Source organism: Arvicola amphibius, chromosome 5 (genome assembly GCF_903992535.2).
Source record: "Arvicola amphibius chromosome 5, mArvAmp1.2, whole genome shotgun sequence".
NCBI classification, from domain to species: domain Eukaryota; kingdom Metazoa; phylum Chordata; class Mammalia; order Rodentia; family Cricetidae; genus Arvicola; species Arvicola amphibius.
In genome coordinates this window covers 62,582,485-62,602,483 of record NC_052051.1, presented here as the reverse complement: position 1 = coordinate 62,602,483, position 19,999 = coordinate 62,582,485, and the positions used below count along the sequence as shown (strand labels likewise).

The following is a 19,999-nucleotide window of genomic DNA, read 5'->3' as shown; positions in this document are numbered from 1 at the left end:
TTCTCATAACCTTCCTGGAAGTATACGAATAACCTCACTAGTGGTGATGTGTAGAGAGATGTGTAAAGAATGCCATAGGAGAAGGTTGGTTGTGAGAAAAACAACACATTCAAGGACCGGTAAGCATACAGTACGCTGGATCTAAAAGGGACCATAGGAAGGTGGCAAGAGACATGGACGGAGGGCCAGGCAGAGGTCAGCTGTACACAAGTCTTTATGACAGACTTCAAATGAGGTCAGAATAGGTAAAGAATTATTTCCTAGGTCTCATGGACAAACAGATGAGAGTCAAGCCCAGAATTAGGCAATGTTAAAGCTGTGTTACATGTCACACTATCACTTTCAGAGTTGGGGTGCTACATTTCAGAGGCAACACCATATCCCAGAACCTCTATTTGATGAGAATAATTCTGTTAAAGTGGTGGTGTGGGAGCCTGGGTCATGATCATATTCTGTTCTTTATTCTACATGTTTCATATAATTTCCCCAATGATCGTATAATCACCAGAATCAGGTCCAGGCCTCTAACTGCAGTTGGTGCTTAGATGTGGTCACTTTTCAGGAAGGCTTGGTCACATCCCAATTATCTGTTTGTTTGTTTATTGATTTTGGCTTTTGAGACAGGGCCTCTCTACATAGCCCTGGCTGTCCTGGTACTACCTATGTAGATCAGGATGGCCTTAGACTCACAGAGATCCTATTGCCTCTGACTCTTGAGTTCTGAGGTTAAAGGTGTGAACGCCCATGCCCGGCCCCGGTTTTTCATTGTGTGGTACCAGGGATTGAACCCAGGGCTTTACACATGCTGGGCAAGTGCTCTGGAACTGAACTTGGTTCACGTCCTCTTTTTGTCTTTTATCACAGGGTCATGCTAAGTTCAGTAGGCTGGTCCTCAGCTTACTCTGCAGTCAAGGTAGGTCCTTAGCTCATCATCCCTCTACTTCAACCTCCTGAGGAGCAAGGCTTGTGAACCTGCGCCATCAGGTCTTGTTCACATGCTAATCTTACAGCACACACAAACTCCTCAGGAGCACCTACCTGCCCCCTTCCTATAGATGTAGCTTGCTAAGGGTATTATGTACTGGCAACTGTTCCATGGCCACTTATTGCAGTCACAGTTACTACAGACTAATGCAACTTTATTTCAAATGAGAGGTTGAGAAGTTTACAGTTACAAATGGGCCCAGACCAGCATCCTTTAAGGACATGTGACTGAAGCCCAAACACTACTACTCCCAGGAACCTCTTTTTCTATTACCAGACTGTCCATCTTATAGAGAAGGGCAAATGAACACTCCAACTTCTCCTAACAGAATACAACTCTCTGTCTCTATAAATTAGCCTTTCCACTGAGGTATCCCAAACACATTTAAACCCTGAAATGTTGACTACTGCTTACTCTATTAACTAACATGGATAACAGGAAAGAGTGAGGACATCATGCCCAAGTACAGTTGAAAGGTAGAGTCCCAATCCCTTGTGTCTTGTGGAGGTCATCACTACTGTCCAGTGAAGCTCACCAAAGTGCATGCTGGGAAGATCGCTTGCAACTAGTTCCTGAGCTTGGAGCCATGTGGAGGCCCTGGGAAGCCAGGACACCTCTAGGGTTCTTCCCCCACAGCTATTTCCATGGGGGTATGGCAAAGCTGAGTGCTCCCCGCATGGTCTTTCTTTTTTTGTGTGTAGCTTCAGTCTAAGATTCCAACTGTTTCTCCCACACTACATTTCAAAGGGAGCCCCAATTTCCTGTGGGAACACAGCCATATGTGCCTGCTATGGAGCTGAAGTAATTTCAATTTTGATTCTTTTATAATGGAAATGAAGCTAACTGGGCTGAGTACAAATGAAGGAAGAGTTATTTAAAACCTCTAATAGAGCAACTCCTGTAAAATGTAAGCATGCTGCAATCGCACGGGCCAGCTCCGACATCTAGCTCTGCTAAGCTGCTGGCTTTCACAGAACCACAGTGACATTTTATACCTTGGGTGCTAGCCTCCTTGTATGTGGAAATGGAGGGACTTGAAAAGATAAATGATGGGCTTTGGGAAGATAAAATAGAAGCAAGAAGTGATGTAAGTAATAAAAGTGTTGTAACGATCCTATCGGGCTGGGTCTAACTTCACCCCAGAGACCATTGCACATTGCAGAGCCTTGCTGCACAAGGCTAAGGCAAGGAAGAAATGCAGTGGAGAGATTCCTTGGGAGCAGGATCCTGCCAACTGCCTGGGAGTTTGACTGAATCTTCATGTAAATGAACAGTAAAGACCTTGCCCTAATTTTGCTAGTCCAGCATATCTATAGCAGGATGGGGGAAAGGAGATGTAAAGCTCGGGTAGGAAAGGGCCAAAGGACATTCTCAGAAAGGGACTGAGTGGATCATCGGCCACCATGAGTCGCTTCTCACTTCCCACCTTCCTCCCTCCTCCCTACCTGCTGATCCCCTCCCTCTACACCCATCTCTCAGGAGAGAACAGGACCTTGTCTGCTGCTGTTCTTATATATTTTCTGTTTTAGTTTATTCATCTATCATTTTAGTAAAATGGACTGCCATAAATCACTTCCTGGTAGCCAGGATAATTGCTAAATACACATAAATCTAAACCCCTCAGGCAGGCAGTGATGGCACTTGTCTTTAATTCCAGCACTGAGAAGGCGGATGCAGGCAGTTGACTGTGAGTTAGATGCCAGCCTCGTCTATAGAGCAAGTCCCAGGACAGTCAATGATGGCAAACAAACAAACCAACCAAAAAAAATCCCAAACCCTCAAGCTAGGAATCTTGAAACAACGGAGAAAGGACTGATGGTAAAAGGAAAGACATACGCTCAGAAAGACAGACTGTAGCCTGCGTGCCACCACACAGGAGACGGAGAAAAGGTGGCATTTGAAGTGGGTTTAGTAAGAAATGGGCATGAAACTCATGTATTTCTAAACATTTATTTTACTTTTAAAATATGTGCATGTATGTACATCTCTGTGTGGGTATGTACATCTTAACGCAGATGCCTATGGAAACCAGAGGTGTTGGATCCTCCTGCCTGATGTGGGTGCTGAAAACCAACCCCGGGTCCTCTGCAAGAGCAGTATATTTTAGCTGTAGAAGTAGCTCTCTCTCCAGCCTCTAAACTTGGTTATTTTTAATGTTTAAAATACAGATGTGAAGCCAGGTGGTGGTAGAGCACACCTTTAATCCCATCACCTAGGGTGGCAGAGGCAGGTGGATCTCTGTGAGTTAGGGGCCAGCCTGGTCTACAGAGTGAGTTCCAGGACAGCCAGAGGTACACAGAGAAACATGTCTCAAAAAACAAAACAAAAAACAGATGTAAAAAAGCTTAATTTCTGTGGTAAATAAAACCTTTATGCTAAAGTGTTTCTCTTTCTTAATGAGCAGATCATAGAACCATGAAGGGTTGGGGAGGGCAGTGCTGAAGAGGTTATTTTCTCCTGATGCTCAGGAATCAGAGATGTTCCATAGAACATTCAGCTGTCAACTGAAGACCTACCATCATAAACAGAACCATCAATAACCCTTCACAGAAATCACATTGAGAAAAGAAATCAAAACCTACTTCTCAGAAAATGCAAGGAAGAATGAAACTAGAGATGAAGTTCCCAAAGGAGAGAATGCCCACACCCTCAGAGGAGCAGACATCCTGATAGCCATGCATACATCTGTGCTGAGCTCTTCTCATGCTTGGATGATCTTTCCAGAACAATCAGAAAGTGCTGGTGCATCCAACTGTCCATCAGAAGTTAGCTCAGCATGCAATTCTGACTCCAATCATATCCAGCGCTCAGCTAGGCAGAATCCAAACTTGACTGAACACTAGGTAGTTGAAAAGGTAGTTGTTTATATGCACATCAGATGGGAAACTTTTCCATTCAGAATTAACATAACTACCTGAGGATGTACTCTCAGTGAAAATTTGAGTGGACAGGACAAGATGAGGCAGTACTAATAACTCTATAAAACTCTAAGATAATGCTATGCCCAGAATATGTCTGAATCTTTAATGAAGTAACTTCCTTGCTTTAAATGAATATAGCCTGAACCTCATGTTTCCATTGCTTTATAGGAGAGTAAAGCACGTAAGTTAGAAGTTCTTGAATACTATGTAGAATCTACCAAACAATTATAACTTCCTTTCTCCTGTGAGCAATATTGTCTACTCTGATGACTGTACACTTTCTAAAAGTTACTAGTTCCCTCTTACAGACTTTATCCTTCATCTCAGACAGATGTTCTCTCAGGAGGCCATCTCCAAAGATCAAAGAGCACGATTGTCGGGGTCCATGCTGGAGACTGTTCCAGTTTCTATTCTTTTCAGTCAGAGTTCTATCTGGAGGACTCCAGTGACTTTTACTTCCAGTGCAGAGTCAAAGTTTATTCCATAACACCTTACCTTTGATGCCCGGAAGGAGAAGGCTGTGGACTTGGTGTCCGACTTTCCCCGGTCTTGTAGAAGAAGGCCTTGGTCCTCTGTCAAGGCCAGGTAATGGCCTGTGGTGAGATGCCGGAGTCGGAAAGCCTGGCCCCACCTGATGTTACTGCCACTCCAGCTGGCAAAAAGCACATAGGAAATTATATTTACACAGAAGTCAATGCTGTTCAACATTTATCCCATGCTTTCTTTAACCCCAGAGTTATGACCTCTCTGGGGTTTATCATTAAAGGTCAATGAATTAAAGGTCTGTCTGCAACTCAGCATAGTGCTTTCGTTTGATTCCCCATTAAGGAAAGCACCGTGATCCGGAGGGCAGGAGGTAGTACATACTATGACTGGAAGTCCTGAGTTTCAACCTAACATTCAGTCCACCAATAAGCACCCTTATACAAACCATCTCAAAATGATGGGAATAACTCCTTTCAAGGAATACTTGCATCTGGGAAACCAGTATTTCTATTTGGTTATAGGAATTCAAATACTTCATCATCAATCAAAAAGAGTCCTCTCTTCATGAGAGACAAGAAAACAAGCAAACCAAAGCCTAAAACCACTGCAGGTTCAGCCTGCCAGGAGAGGCAGGTAGTAAGGGATGCAATAAGGTAGCAGATATCCTTGGGACATTCAAATGAGATCTATTCTGCAGGAAAAAGTAGGGTTGAGATAAAGAAAATCTCAGGTGGAATGCCCATCTTTTTATGGCCCTTCACCGAAAGATTAGCATTTAAAGGAGTTATGGTGACTATTAGGGGAGAAATTGTCCATGGGATCACCAGTAATTCAAAATGGATCCTTAAAGTTAGGATATCATATATGTGTCAAACTTTGAAATCATTTCCCATATCTTCAATTTTTAGGAACACCTGAGAATCAAAATCACAGTGTCTGATGTAAAGAACTAACAGCTACAACTGTGGCAGTTTGTATATACCTACCTGGGCATTGAAATGTCCCATAAACAAGAACTCTTGAGCAAGTGAACAAGTGGGTGCCTCATTAAAAATAAATTGGCATCTCTCTCTCTTTTTCTCTTTCTCTTCCCCTCTTCTCCCTCTCTCTCTAACACACACGCATACTATATATATATATATATCTCAGTTTCATTTATTTCTTATACAACAGCGATACACTCCAAATAAGAATCTTCAAAAGTTTCTTAATAAACTATGTAAATGAGACAAAAAAGGAGAGGCAGATGTAGGGGAATTGCCACTATTTTTTTCATCTCTAGTAGACCATCTTTGGGAGGTAAATGCCTCTCATGAGGAAGAATTCTTCCTTGAACACATGATTAGGGAAAAACTGACCTGGGTGTTAGGGAGGATATGGAGAGGAGAAGCAGGTGACAATGTTCATTCCCTCCTCTCTTACATACAGCTGTTTAGCTCTAACCTGACTTACCTATATTCCCAGCGAAAAGGACCTGCTCTCAACAAGACGGGCCTACAGTATTTGGAGTTTACATGACAAATTACTCAGACTTTTAAAGCTGTTACTCAAGCTCATGGTTGAAAAAAACCAGGCTTTGTGCCTTCCACCTACGTACATTATTGTTTGAAATATTCTGACAAATGTTGTTTTCTTCATAGTTACAGGAAGTTTGAGTCTTATTTTATTTTACTAGCTGCCATCAGGACTACCTGTCTATCTTTGTTGTTTAAAGATAGCTCTTAACTGGAGCCAAGATAGTCACTGAAGGTTTCCAGAGATTTTGTTTAATAAGATAAGGGAGGGGAGGCTCTGAGGGCTTTAGGTAATGCCAGAGCTAGTGTTTGATTACCTAGGCTCTAGGCTCTATAAGAACAGGGTGCAACCAACCATAGAATCAAAGTAGGAAATATCTTGGAAGTGTGGAAGTCAGTCTCCTCTCCCTTTCTGTCTTTCTGTCTCTTTTTTCTCTCTGCTTCCTTATAATCAGAGCCATAGAAATTTCAGAATTTAGCTCTCACATATAAAAAATGATAAATAGAAGAGAATGGACTGTACTGGAAAACTAACCAGTCTTGCAAATGGCACCATATGGACCATGTGTTACCTTATCCGAAGGGGTTCCACTCTCCATAGAGACCTGGCTCTGGTCCCAGCTCCTCCAGCTTCATAGAACACCCTCCTGCGAGCAGAGTTGGAGATCAGCACTAGATATGGGACAGCTCCTTGTGGAGGAGGCGATCAGCACCAGTTGTGGGACAGCTCCTTTCAGGGGAGGCTCACACCAGAGAGTGGTCTAAGCCTCCCGAAGTCAGCAAAACTCAAAGGGAGGATTGGTTGTGGGTTCTTGTCTCTACTCTTAGGATAAATAAAAGTCACCTAAGGGTAGGGGACTGTACCCCACATGCAACAGACACTCATGGGTCACCAGGGAGACATGGGAAAAGGGATGGCAATGTCTCCCACTTCTTCATTGTTAAGACAGCTAGGTCACATACCATGTTACTGATAAAGAATGTTCTGAGCCTTTCAGGTTAGGCTTCTCAGTGTAATTTACATTTTTTATAAATGGATTTTTACGTTTCAAACATATATGTGGTATAGTGTGACGCCCTTGCCATTGTTCTAGGGAACCCGGATAAAGTTGTATCTCCAGCTGCTACGGTTTCCATCGTCCTTTCTTCCCAGCTTAAGAACTATGCTTTAATATACTTGTAAATCATTTCTGTTTTGGATTAATTTTAGATCCATGAGTAAATGTCACAAACAGGCACAGAGTTCCTTACAGTGTCACTTGGTCATCTTGCATCATATGGTTGCCCAAACTGAGAAACCAAAGTTTGTAGCCAATTAATATACTCGAACTCAACACTTTATTCACAGTTCATCCAAAAAGTTTCTGATAGTTATTTTCCTGTTACAGGTCATGGTCTAGAGTACCACCATAGAGGGTAGGCTTGTCCTCTTTATTTGACCTCTCAGTGTTTCCCACTTCTTCCTTGTTTTCTTACCACTCAGAATTTTAAGAAATGCAGTATCGGTCATGCTTTTCTCATTATTGCCAAAGTCTCAATCTTTCCATTTGTATAATGGGAACCAACCTATCTAGATCACACATTATGTGAAGTAAGCTACCATACTTTCATTAATTGTGTGATGAACGCATAAGCAGATTCGTGTGTGACTCTATATAACTGTGTATGGAGAGACCAAGGGAGAATGTTGGGTGCCTTGTTCCTGAGGCCTTTCAAGGCTGATCACTTGAATTCACCAACGGTACATCCTACCTCTGTCATAGTTTGTCTATGTCACAAGAGTGAATTATTCAAGGCTTCATAAGAATTTGGACCTAGATTTTAGGAAAAAACTTCTATAGTGATGAAGGGGAATAGATATATCCCCCATGGTGAAGTAGTAGTTCAAAGGATGCACCTTGAAATGAAAGATAACTGTATTTGGATCTGTTAGTGCTATGACCTAGGGAAAGATCTGTCAATTCTCTGTGGTTCAGTTCCTTTGTCTGCAAAACAGGTCTAATAAGGTAGTTATATCATGAGATATAAAGATGCAATGTGACTTTTAAAAGGATGTTAAAAAAGAATGCTCATAGATAAACAGAACTATAAAATACAGATTTATCTGAATTTTGTTTAAACATAGACATTTATACATATGCATAGAAGAACACTTTAAGGCACATGGCTATAATGAAATATTAGATTAAGCCTGGTTACATCATGAAGGTAGGGTTATAGAAGACATTTCTAAGCCTTTTTAATATATATATATATATATATATGTATATATATATATATATATATATACTCTACCAGAAAACACTTAGTGTTAGAAATGAGCCTTGATAAAAATACCACTTGCCAGAGTAGGGGCACTGGGATTTAGAAATATAGTAAAGAATACAGAGATGTGAAAATAATAAGACAGAAAAACATAAAATCATACCAGGAAGGAATTCCAGTGAATACTAAAATTGCCCACATTTAATTTTCAATTGCTTAAAATACCCCTGGCCCCAAAAGGTAGGAGTAAGACAAAAAACTGAAATAACATGACACAAGGAAGTGAACGTACCAATTGAAGGTTGTGGGCTACATCCAGAGTTAAACATTCTATTTTTAGAACAAAACACGTCACACTCACACCTGAGACCAAAATAGTCTATAGGCAAGCCACTCCCTGGGTGGAATCCAATGTTGTCTCCTTAAGGGAACTGGAACTCAGTCAGATCCTTAGACTTCTGTTTGAGGTAGAAACATATCTACTTCTCTATTCCTGAAATCTACTTGTTGACAATAACCTTGAGAGGGCAGAATTCTCTGATCTAAATCTAGGTGGGACCTTTTTTGAGGTAGAAACACAATAACCTTGAAGGAATAGAGGTAAGTTCCAACTCTTTGACCTTTCGTCAACATGGAAATAGATTCACATTTTTGGCCCTCTACTACTTAGTAAATATATGTATATATATGTGTATGTGTATATATATATATATATATATATATATATATATACACACTTAATAGCCATAACTTCTAGGGGGCTATGTACCTGGCCAAGAATGGAAATACTCCACCACTGACTTAGCTACTCCTACAGATTGGCTGAGATATTCACTTGGTGTCTCTGCCTTCAGCAAAGGCTGAAAGAAAAGTAAAGATGAAGTCGCCCACTTTGGGGCTCAAGCAGTCGAGCCCTGGAGCTAGCATCAGAATACCCTCTAAGTCCAATTTCTGAAGTATTTGCAAAGGTCCATTCTTCCTGATTGAAACATTCTTGCAGCTTGGTCTGTTTAATCTCACCAGGTTACCAAGGTCGAAACAACTTGTTCCTGCTACCTTAAATGACTACAATCAGGGGCAGAGTGGGAGGACAGCTGAGGTGCTTTTGAAAGCCTGGCTGACAGCTTAGCCTTAGTTCCCCACAGGTCGAGTGACTTAGCCCAGGGCGTTTGACAAGCCAGAGGCAGAGCCAAGAATCTAAGTTCAGAATATGAGATTGTGAATCTTGAGTTTCCATTCTTGGGTAATATTTCCATCAAGCCTGCCTACTCTCTGGGTTCAGAGGGAAGACAATCAATTTCATCTGGGGAGTCATTACCATAGCATGCCTTAGTGGTTCCCAGAGTTCCTTAAGCTCTCTACTGCCTGTTCCCTCCTCATCTCCCTGATTTCATTGTTTCCAACAATCCTGGCCAGTTGAGGATTCTTTCTGTGATAACGGACATCAATGAAAAGGCTTACCACTCACAGTCCCTAGACATAAAAAAGAAAATGCCAAGCCATCTTGATACCCCGCTTTCATTGAGAATGCCAGAAATTTCAAGAATTCAGGCTCCAAAGTTTCCTTGCTCAATCAGTTTCTCATGCTGCCTTGCAAAGGAAAGAGGCAAGTATGTCTTCTCATATTCTTTGGCAACACAGTGAAATATAAAACCAACAATAAACCAGACATTTAATCTGAGAACAGAGAGGCAGATTAAAACGGAGATGCAGGCTGATGTCTGTGAGTTCAAAGCCAGCCAGATTTACATGGTGAGTTCTAGGCAGAGCAATACAGTAAGACCCTTTTTCAAAAACAGCAGCAGCAGCAGCAATGAAAACCACTAAAATTAAATCAATACAAAACAAAGATGAAATGGAAAAATATCCTGCAACTGAATAAGATCACATGTCAATATTTGAGTAGTGTTCCATAATTCCAAGGGAAATCAGGTCAACTACATAGACATCACCATCAGCCACTGACTAGGATTAAGGAGGCATGGAGTAATTGACTCACAATATTTATATAAATCTATATTCAGTGTGTTCAATGTTCTATGTCACATATGGCTCCTATGAAGGGCATTCAGAGGGCATAGCAAGTAGGAGGAGACATACTATAAGGGGCTCAAGTTACCAGTGGAAAGTTCCTATAGTAATACATCAACTGCACTACTTCTGGATCTGTCAGCATATGGAATAAGAAATTAGTTCTGATGCAAAGCCAACAGAACTTCAGCTTTCTACGCTCTAACCTGAAATTAGCCAGGATGTCACCACTAGCAAAATGTCTGATCAACATGATCTCCAAATTGTCAAGATTTAGCCCAAATGTCGCTAATGAAGTAAAATTAATATAGTTGAAAAGGATCTTGTAAGCATGACAAAAAGACAAGAAACTACTGTCGCCAGATCAAACTAATTACTGTCAAAATTAAGCTGAATTTGGATGGGAGGTTTGATTTTTATTTATAATATGAGACTTCTACAGTCACAGGACAAAGTATTTTATATACTCTTCCTTTGATGATAAGCAAAACAGTAATAAATATTAAGTATATATTTATTATGTGGGTTAATATCTTCCATTTCATAATTTTGAATCTTTTAGAAACCTTTGATTAAAAAAAATTACATAATATATTTGATATTCTTTCCCCTACTCTAACTCTCCTCAGATTCTCTCTACTTCCCTCCCCAACCAACTTCATTTTCTTTTTCTCACTCTCTCTCTCAAAAAAAATAAACACACGGGAAAAACAATAACAGAACAACAAAAAAATGAAAACCAAAACAGAAAAACTAAAGAAAATCAAGTAAGAGGAAAAAAAATACACACTGTAAAAATATGAAAAAGCACACACAGACACAAAGCATGTAGTATTCCTTACTACTATTAGCTACTATTAGTATGTTGATTACAGTGCAAAAGGAACATAGCAATAAAATGACTTCTAGTGACATAGTGCTATACCCATAGAGCACAGCATTGCTCAACCCTCATTACAGAAGCTTCCTCTTGTGGTCGATGGGAATAACAAAGAGATCCGCAACTGGATCTTTATCAAACCCATCCCCCTCAAGGTTCAATGACCTATACAGAAGTGGAGGCAGGAAGATTGTAAGGGGTCAGAGGTCCTGGATAACTTCAAGGAAACAGTGTCTTCCAGACACAACGGGGCTGATTCACGTAATTTTGGCTCTTGAATAAGAGCCAATGAAACAATCAACCATTGGACTAAAGACAGCTGACATCAGCACTACCTCTAGCTGTACTCCTCGGCAGGACTCCCTGCTAAATCCATCTTCTGTTGGATTCTGATGCCTATTTTTCCCATTGAGTTGGTAACAAGAAAAATGAAACCAACCAACTCCATCTTAATTACTTAGTACACAAAATGGGAGGAACGGAGATAGGCTGTCTTTCAAGGAGCAGCAATAACTTGTGAAAACACAGTTTCCCAAAAGGACTGACTTTCCTCACCAACTGGGTGCTTGAGAATCAGGAACAATCAATAACAATGGATGGTTTGGGATACAATATTTGCTTAGATTGAATATAAACACATCATTTTTGTGAGCAAATACTATTGTCTTCCATTCCTATTTAACATACTGGAGCTTGTGGCTAGATGAGGGTCAGCCCAACTGAGAAATCCCTATGCAATTCCTGTGTGCTCAAATAAAAATGCAAACTCATTAGTATGAATCGCCAGAGACTAGAGGCAGCCCAGAGAATGAACGAGGATAGCGGTTTACCTGTGCTGAGAGTCGTTCTGGTCTGTCGATGGTATCGTCAAACACTCATCATGACCATGGAAAAGTCGAACTACGTGCCCACCAAGTAAGTATCCTATGAAAGAACCGTATTCCACCATAAACTGATAGAAAGTTTAAAGAGAACATCACGCTCACTGAGGCTAAATTCATACAGGTCCTAGCTGGTTCAAGCAAACGGCAAGAGAGGTACGTTTGGGAAATTACAGAGTCCATGACTTCAGACCTCAGGCAGGAAGGAATTCTAACACTGCAGCTAAGTAGAATTTCAGAAATATGTAAATAAGGCTGAATATCAAGTGGAAGGTAAAGCCACTGTGTCAACTCTTATCACTAAAAAACAAAAGGAAAATCATCAGTTTTTTATTTTGGTTTTTTGAGACAGGGTTTCTCTGTAGTTTTGGAGTCTGTCCTAGAACTAGCTCTTGTAGACCAGGCTGGCCTCGAACTCACAGAGACCCACCTGCCTCTGCTTTTCAAGTGCTGGGATTAAAGGCGTGCACCACCACAGTTTTAGTGTATACACTTTATGACAAAAATCTAATCAGATTATGATCACAGGATAGAAATAACCTGGAATGGGGTGACGATCTCTCTGTGAGAGCTGTTTAGGAGAAGGCAATAATATGCTCTTCAGAGTTGCTTGAGGACAAGGTAGTTTTCAAATGTAGCTAACAAATACAGATTAGATTCGATGGTGCATCTATACAGCAAAATGTGGGAGGCAGACCCACTTCGGCGTGTCTGAGTGGGCTAACTGCTATCAACAAGCACTCAGATTTCAGCCATAAGGGATCAGGGCATGGTGACCCATTGGTCTTCAAATGAATTCCAAGCATTAATTCAAGAAGCACACTAACAGGAGACAGGCCTGACTGAGCTGGTTTTGCACAAAGAAATTGGATTTGTTATTCTTCTGAATTAAAAAAAAAACTCTAGGTTACTCTGTTCTCAGGAGACATATGGACTTAATAGGCTCCATGTCTGTATTCAGAATTTTTCTTTTTAAATTACATGATTAGATCACTTGGGGGGGTTTGCCTCAAACTATTTTGGATGCTGGATTAAAACAGTAACAATGAGAAATCCTGCTAGAGGGGAAATTGGTGTTATCAGAGCACACTACACAGCGACTGTCTGGTTTTCCTTAGTTTATTTCTTTTTTTACCCAGGCAAGGAAAGATTATCTTAAATTCCTCTCAAATATTCACAAGTATTTTTCCAATAGCTAATTATACTAATATGTACAGTTGCATTTTTCTGCATTTGAATAATTCATGACACACTGAAGGGAATTCCTAGTAGCCAATTTACATAGAAAATTAAAAACCTCAGCCATCAAGCCCTTGATTAAACTCTTTATCCTCTCTTGATGGTGAGACTATATCCATTAAGAGTCCATCATGAATAGTTTGTGGGTTTCTTCAATCAACATCCTCCTCATTTGAGAAAACTGCCAATTGCTGGCACAGTAAAACCTTTCTTAACCAAAATATCTCCCTCCTCCCTCCCTCCCTCCCTCCCTCCCTCCCCCCCCCCCTGCACTCATGTGTGTGAGTGTATCTATGTGTCACAGTCAGGAAGAGGAGAGCCACTAAGGTCCATGAGGGCAGGGAGGGTTTCTCTCCCATGGATGCTGAGAGGCCATTCTCCACCCAGCCCCATGACTGAGCTGATGAGCTCTTCCGACTTCATGCACACAAGGGCACTCAGCACGTCTGTGAGAACCATTTGACATGATTTGTAAACACTCCTTAATTAATCTTCACAAACTCTCTGTTGGGACTGAGATAATTTTATTTTTGTGGTTGAAGATGAAACATTTAACAAAGAGATGGAGCTGAAACCTTCTAGGGAAGCATTTAAGATAGGGAGTCTGGATTCCTGAGAGCAGGGAAAGACTGAATAGATTTAAAGAGGTGTATTGATGTTTGTATGTATGTGTATGCATGTGGGTGAGGGGAAGGGAGACACACACACACACACACACACACACACACACACACACGGGGTGGGGGCAAGGGTAGAGAAAAAGAAAGAACCTTGGGCTTGGCAATGCTGGGCATCCTTCTATCACTGATCTATAGCCCCAGCAAAGGCCTGGTTTTTAAAGGCCTCTCATATCCTACCAGGAAACTTAGGGTTTGTCCCTTCCTATTTAGCTTAACTGTGGTGCCTTGTGAAACTGGGCTATCACCTTGAAGAACATCACAACGCTGAAGGGCACCTCTCTAGTTTGGAACTGTGAGGCTCAGGAAGAAAACCGGGGTTAAAGCCTGCGATAAGACTATTTTTAAAAACTCAGATCTTTCTATAACGTGCTAGAATGGAATGCGATAACTCTTGGGTCATTGGCAGTTTATTTTTCTGCTCAGCTGTGGTATTAGCTATGAGTGAGGTAAGGCCAATGTGTTTATTACATAACCTGTAAAGTGCATTGACTTTGCCTGTCTCTAGGAAATACAGTATGAAAACAAAGTTACATGACCTTATTTCCACGGAAAGAATTTAAGGCTGAGAAAATTTCATCTATTATTTTAAGGGGTGCTCCATAAAGGTAAGTAAAAATCAAAGGCCAATTATATATTTATTATAAAGGAAGCTTCTCCCTGTTATGGAGAGAGGCATGGCGGGGGGTGGTGAGTAGTAAGACATGTTACCTTTCTGGCAAATGTTCTAAGATGAAAGTTCCTGGGCCTGTTTTCTTACCAATACCAAGCATGAATAAAAGGAAAACCTGGTGAGAGAGTATCCATCCAAGTCCTGCTTCCTTGTAGTAATCAACTATGGGCGCCGATGGATTAAAAGCAAGGTTAACAATGTTCATGGGGAGTCAGAAGAGAAAACAATCTATACTGACATCAGAGAAAGAAAGCAGGAGAAATGACATGTGTGGATGAAACAGCAGAAAATGTTGACATCCACAGCCCAGATGGAATGTCAGGCTCTGGGCTGATGGCATTACAGTGGCTTACCTTCTTCAATGCTACTTCCCGAACACGTAGGATGCACATTCCAGAGTGTTTGCATAAAGGAGGCATCCACCTGTATGCTACCATTTGATATCGAGAGATGCTGCAGTGGGAGAAGAAGGGAAATGCCCTTTAAATTGCTAGCCAGTCCTGGTAGAGCTACCAACCACAATCTCAAGGATGAAGTTAGACAGCGACAGTGTTCTGCGGTTCTTTCTACACGGCCTGTGTGGGAGCTTGCTTTTCAATCTTGAAGCAGCTTCATAGTGGGCACTGTAGTCCAGGAAGAATAAATCCGTAGCCACAGAGGTGGCAGGCAAGCGTTAACCTTGTCACCTCAGCTGCACCCCTGATTCTACCCACTGATAAAATGTCTATTTTTTGTAGGATAAGAAAACCCACACATGGGGAAAAATTGTTTCAACTTTGGAGAAAGCAAGGAGAAATCAGTTGGCAGGATTGGCCCAATAAGAAACTGCTGAGAAATTTAACCCTTCTCTTTGGCATTTCTCTATCTTCAGGCGTCCCCACCCTGAGCAGAGCTTGCCTGATACCTGTACTCAGATTCAAGACCCCATAAGCATCTGTCAGCCTCTGCAATACCGCCTGCACTAATATTTTACATTTTTTCTTTCTCCATCAAAAGCTTATTTTCCTGTATTCTTTTTTTTTCTGTCTTGTATTCCACTTGGCAAGAGCCAAACAATGTGCTAAATTCATAGTAATCTGACTAATTCATCTTAGCAGCATTTGCTCAATACAACACAACACTCTAGAAGGAAAGCTAACAGTTAAATTTTAGGCAGTACGATTGCCTCAGAGGGGAGAGAATCTTATTCTACCCAGCCTGCTGTGGCCCCATTTCCCTTCTGAAAACCAAAGATGCTCCTGTTAAGAGGTACTTACAAGGTATCTTTCAGAGGACACACTGACAAGGATAAGGTCATCTCCGATTCGCACCTTCTCTCCTTCAGACCTCTGTTTGGAAGCGGGATGTATGGTCCACCAGCAGGCTTCTCCTACATGAAGGTTTTGTGAGTTAGCCTCTGTGTCCCGGAAAGCAGTGATACTATTTTGTCCCATTTTCCTTCCTGATGACACACCTTTCCCTTCTCCCCAAGTCTCTTTGCTTCAATTTCTATTTACCTACAACCAGCCCTGTTGTCTAATGTGTGCTTTAAACTGTATTTTTTCATTTCCAATAAAGACAGAAAGACACAATTTGGGACAGGTTATTGGAGGTCAGTAGCTGCAGAAGTCTGAATATTTTAACAGATATAGGACATGATTTTTTCACACTCCCCTTCACATCTCTCTTTAGGAACAAACTTCAAAGTATGTTTTGGTGGTATACGAGGAAATAGGAAGATCAGAAGTTCAAGTTTGTCCTTGGTTTAATGAGGCTAGCCTGGGCTATATGATAGGCTCTGAACACTTGTCCCCACAGAAAGGGAACCTTGAGGACCCTATTTCATTGACAAATTGAGCATTTTAGCAATTTCATCTTTCTTCCTCACCTTCTATGAGATGTGCTAAAACAATAGTAAAGGGAGTTTTTGTTTGATTCTTTAGGTTCAAACCTATAAGAGCAGCCTAACACATGTGAAAATATATGTACCAAGGAAGACACACTGTTACGGGGTGAGGGGTGGGGGTGGGGATCACAATTTTAATTAATGTAATGGAGAAGAAGCCACTGACTTAAAAGGACACCCTGCTATGAATAGATTCCAGCAGGAAAACTGATTGGGCTGGAGATGAAGACAGGTTGTAAACAGGAAGAATGGCTAAAAGGCTTTAAGGACATTTAAGCCCCAGATGCCTTGCCCATCCCACACAAGCAGATGCCTCTTCCTCCCTCAGGCGACAACAGAATTCAAGGAGTTGCAAAGCACCAAGGGTCTGGCCTTGGAAATTCTGTAAGATACTGCCCAATAAGCCAGTGGAGTCCTGCTGAGCGCAGATAACTACAGTTTATGTGTGACCAGAAACACCCCAACTTCTCTCCCTTTGCTTCTGCCCCTCAGCTTCTAGAATACCAGCTGCAAAGCTGAATAATTTTTATCGGTTCTCGGTCCTCGGATTTGAGGATTGCTTTTTAGGGAAGCCAGTGTTCCAAAGGTAAAAGCTACCAGGTTTGGAGATACTCTCTTCAGCGCTCAGGGCTCTGAAAGGTAACCCCAGAGTGAGGACTGACAGATGCCAAGCGACGACAACACAGCTTCCAATCAACTTTTGTGACCTTGACTTAAATATGGGCAAAGATGAAAGGTCACTTGGAATTTGAGGAATGTCTCTGACACTGATATCAGGAAACAAACCAACACAAATGGTGGAGCAAGAACTAGAAAAACTAAGATTGCAGAGAACAAAAACTTTAAATAATTTTGTAAGTAGCAATCCTAAAGAGGAAAGAAAATGTCATACTCAGAAAGTATCATAAGGATTCCCTTAAGAGAGGAAGAAAATGACTCTAATTCTGAAGAAAAACAAAATAATTACAGTTGGAAAATCTTCCAAGAAGAAAACAGCAAAATAGTTTAGAAAGGAGAAAAAAATTAGAATTAAACATGGTGGTGCATACCTTCGATCCCAGCACTCAAAAGGCAGAGGCAGAGGCCAGCAGATTGCTGAATTTGAGGCCAGCCTGGTCTAGAGTTCCAGGGAGACACAGTGAGATCTTGTCTTAAAAACAAAACAAAGGAAGAATTAGAATTTGAGAGGAAGTGAGAGGAAAAGGAGAAGAAGGGGGTGGAAGGAGAAGGCACGTGAGGGGGTTGAGAGAGGAAAAGGATGTAATTATATGCTGATTAAAATAAAATTCTAGAAAACAATCTAGAGGAGTCCCAGAGCAAGAATAAAGAATAAAGAGTATTCACAAAGAAATAATACCCCTAAAGCTTTCCCAGCGCTGGACAGTAAACATCTGCAAACAGGAAAGTCCCCAGGGTACCTTGCACAGTTAAGCATCCACCCTACACTGCACCCTCTTGAGACTGCACAACAGAAAGAGTCCAAGTCACACTGTGGAATTTCGGATGTTAAAGAGAGAGAAAAAGAAGAGTTTTCAGAAAAGAAAAACCAGTCACACACAAACCATCAGGAATCAGAACACACTTGTCTCAGTAGCCAGTTTGTCTCAAAAGCCTGTAGGTCACCAAGAAAGAAAAACTTTTAATTAAACTAAACTATGAATTACTTATGAAGCTAGGATGAACAAACCTTCAGATAACTTGGTACCTGCATACATCTTTTCTACGAAAGCTACTGTATAGTGTGTTAGTTAAAATAAAATAGTAACCCATGCTGTAGTCAAGAGGAAGCAGAGGTAGAAGAGACAAAATGAAGTCCTTGAGTGATAGCGGATATTTCTAAGAAGATGAAGAGCTAATGTGGCTGATCCTTATAATTTAGGGACATTTTTGGATCAATGGGAAGGCTTGGAAGTGAACCCATGATTCAGTCATGGAAAACAAAACCAGAGAAAACAAACCTGTGGGTTATTTACAAATATGTGATAGTAGTTATACCAATGGAAGTTGTTGGTTTTGTTTTTATATAAAAATAAATATGAACATATTGAGAATGTAAGGAAGAAAGACAGTGAAAAGTAGAACGAGAATTAAGCTTTCTCAGGACATGAATAGATAAAACCTAATCTGGAAAGAACAATGAAGTGGCAGAATACATGTATTTTTCATAAACAGCAGCAAGCAATGATAGAAGAGCTGAACACAGGTGCCTGAGGCAGGAATTTAGATCCGGGAGCAGATCTTTTTAATAAATATCAAAGTGCCATTTGTCTATTAAAATTATATGTAGGTATTTCACTACCTTTAAAAAATGCATTACAAAAGGATATGAACTCCACGTTTGAAGTGAAAAACGCTCTCCAGTATAAACTCTGTGGGCCGTGAGAGGGCACCCGTCATGAAAAGCATCATGGGCAGACACGTAAAAGTGAGAAGGCCCTTCCCTGCCACTTCTCGTGTCCTTGGAACTGGTCCCTGAACTCCTAGGCTGTGTCTATTACTGGCTCCAAAATGCATGGCAGCACTTGCATGGCCTCATAGGTCTACATTCTAAGCCTATGTCAAAGGAGTAGACTCAACAAAACTTCAAACACGTGAGGAACTGAGCAGTCAAGTCAGTTGTTCTGATTATCTAGTCTGCTAAGTCTAGGAATTTAAGGAAATCCAGACTTTTTGAAATGCCCCCTACTATTTCCTCCCACTTTCTCCTCGACATCCAATCCAGCTAAGGTGTTTGTGCTAAAGAGCATTGACAGAATTGCCTGGTAAGGAACCAGGATTCTATCCCAGTGGATTCTATATGTCTGCCTTCGTGACAGGTCTCATCCCATAAAGCCCTGAATGTCACTGGGGGACCCAGTGACTTCTCCTGACTCAAGGAGAATGTGAGCGGAGTAGGTCAAGGGTGCAAAAAAAGCAAATTAGTCCAGGCCCCAACTTTGAATGCAGCCTGACTCCCTTTTCCTGCATGTCTGCACACAAGTCAGTTTCTGAACAGCCAGTGTGAACCTGGCCCAGCTCAAGTATCTATTAGGTCTGCTGTCACCAAAGGTCCTACTGGTTCTGATCTCAGGGACTCAGAAAACAACTTGTGAAATGAGCAACAGTCTATTGTCCTCTTTTCCATCAGCGGCTCTAATAGTAAATTAGGTAATTTCCTGAACTTCTTACTAGGAAGTGTGACTTTTCCATTCCTTTCTAGTTCTCAGCAAACACAGCATCGTCTCACTGCTATAAACAGAAGGACCACATGACTCCCCAGTTACATGCTAGAAGATTGCCATCTGGCTGGTCTAGCGAGGTCAGCTTCCATTCGTAGAGTGACATTCTACTCGATTTGTAAGTTTTAGCAATGGTTGACAACATTTTAGAGAAAGTTATACTTGAAGAAAAACACAAGCTAAGAACAAAGAAACCTCAAATCTGATTCACACATGATCTTACTGTAGGGGGAAAAGCGTCACAACAGTCAGAGTTCAGGCCCTGCCTTTCCAGTGTACAAAGAGAGAGCACAGGGTGGTGCAGGCCGCAGAGACAGCAGGTGCACGTGGATAGGATCCTACTT

At 41.3% G+C, this 19,999-nt stretch overlaps 1 protein-coding gene across 1 annotated transcript in view; it reads right to left on the bottom strand.

Moving 5' to 3' along the window:
• The window catches only part of Ryr3 (ryanodine receptor 3), a 429,760-nt gene that overhangs the window by 290,894 nt on the left and 118,867 nt on the right, over positions 1–19,999 (bottom strand). Inside the window, exons 10-14 of the mRNA XM_038331390.2 lie at positions 15,809–15,921; positions 14,906–15,005; positions 11,913–12,006; positions 6,479–6,553; positions 4,402–4,558 (exon numbers count right to left, since the gene is read on the bottom strand). Coding sequence (XP_038187318.2) covers positions 4,402–4,558; positions 6,479–6,553; positions 11,913–12,006; positions 14,906–15,005; positions 15,809–15,921 — 539 coding nt within the window. The remainder of the gene's footprint in view (positions 1–4,401; positions 4,559–6,478; positions 6,554–11,912; positions 12,007–14,905; positions 15,006–15,808; positions 15,922–19,999) is intronic.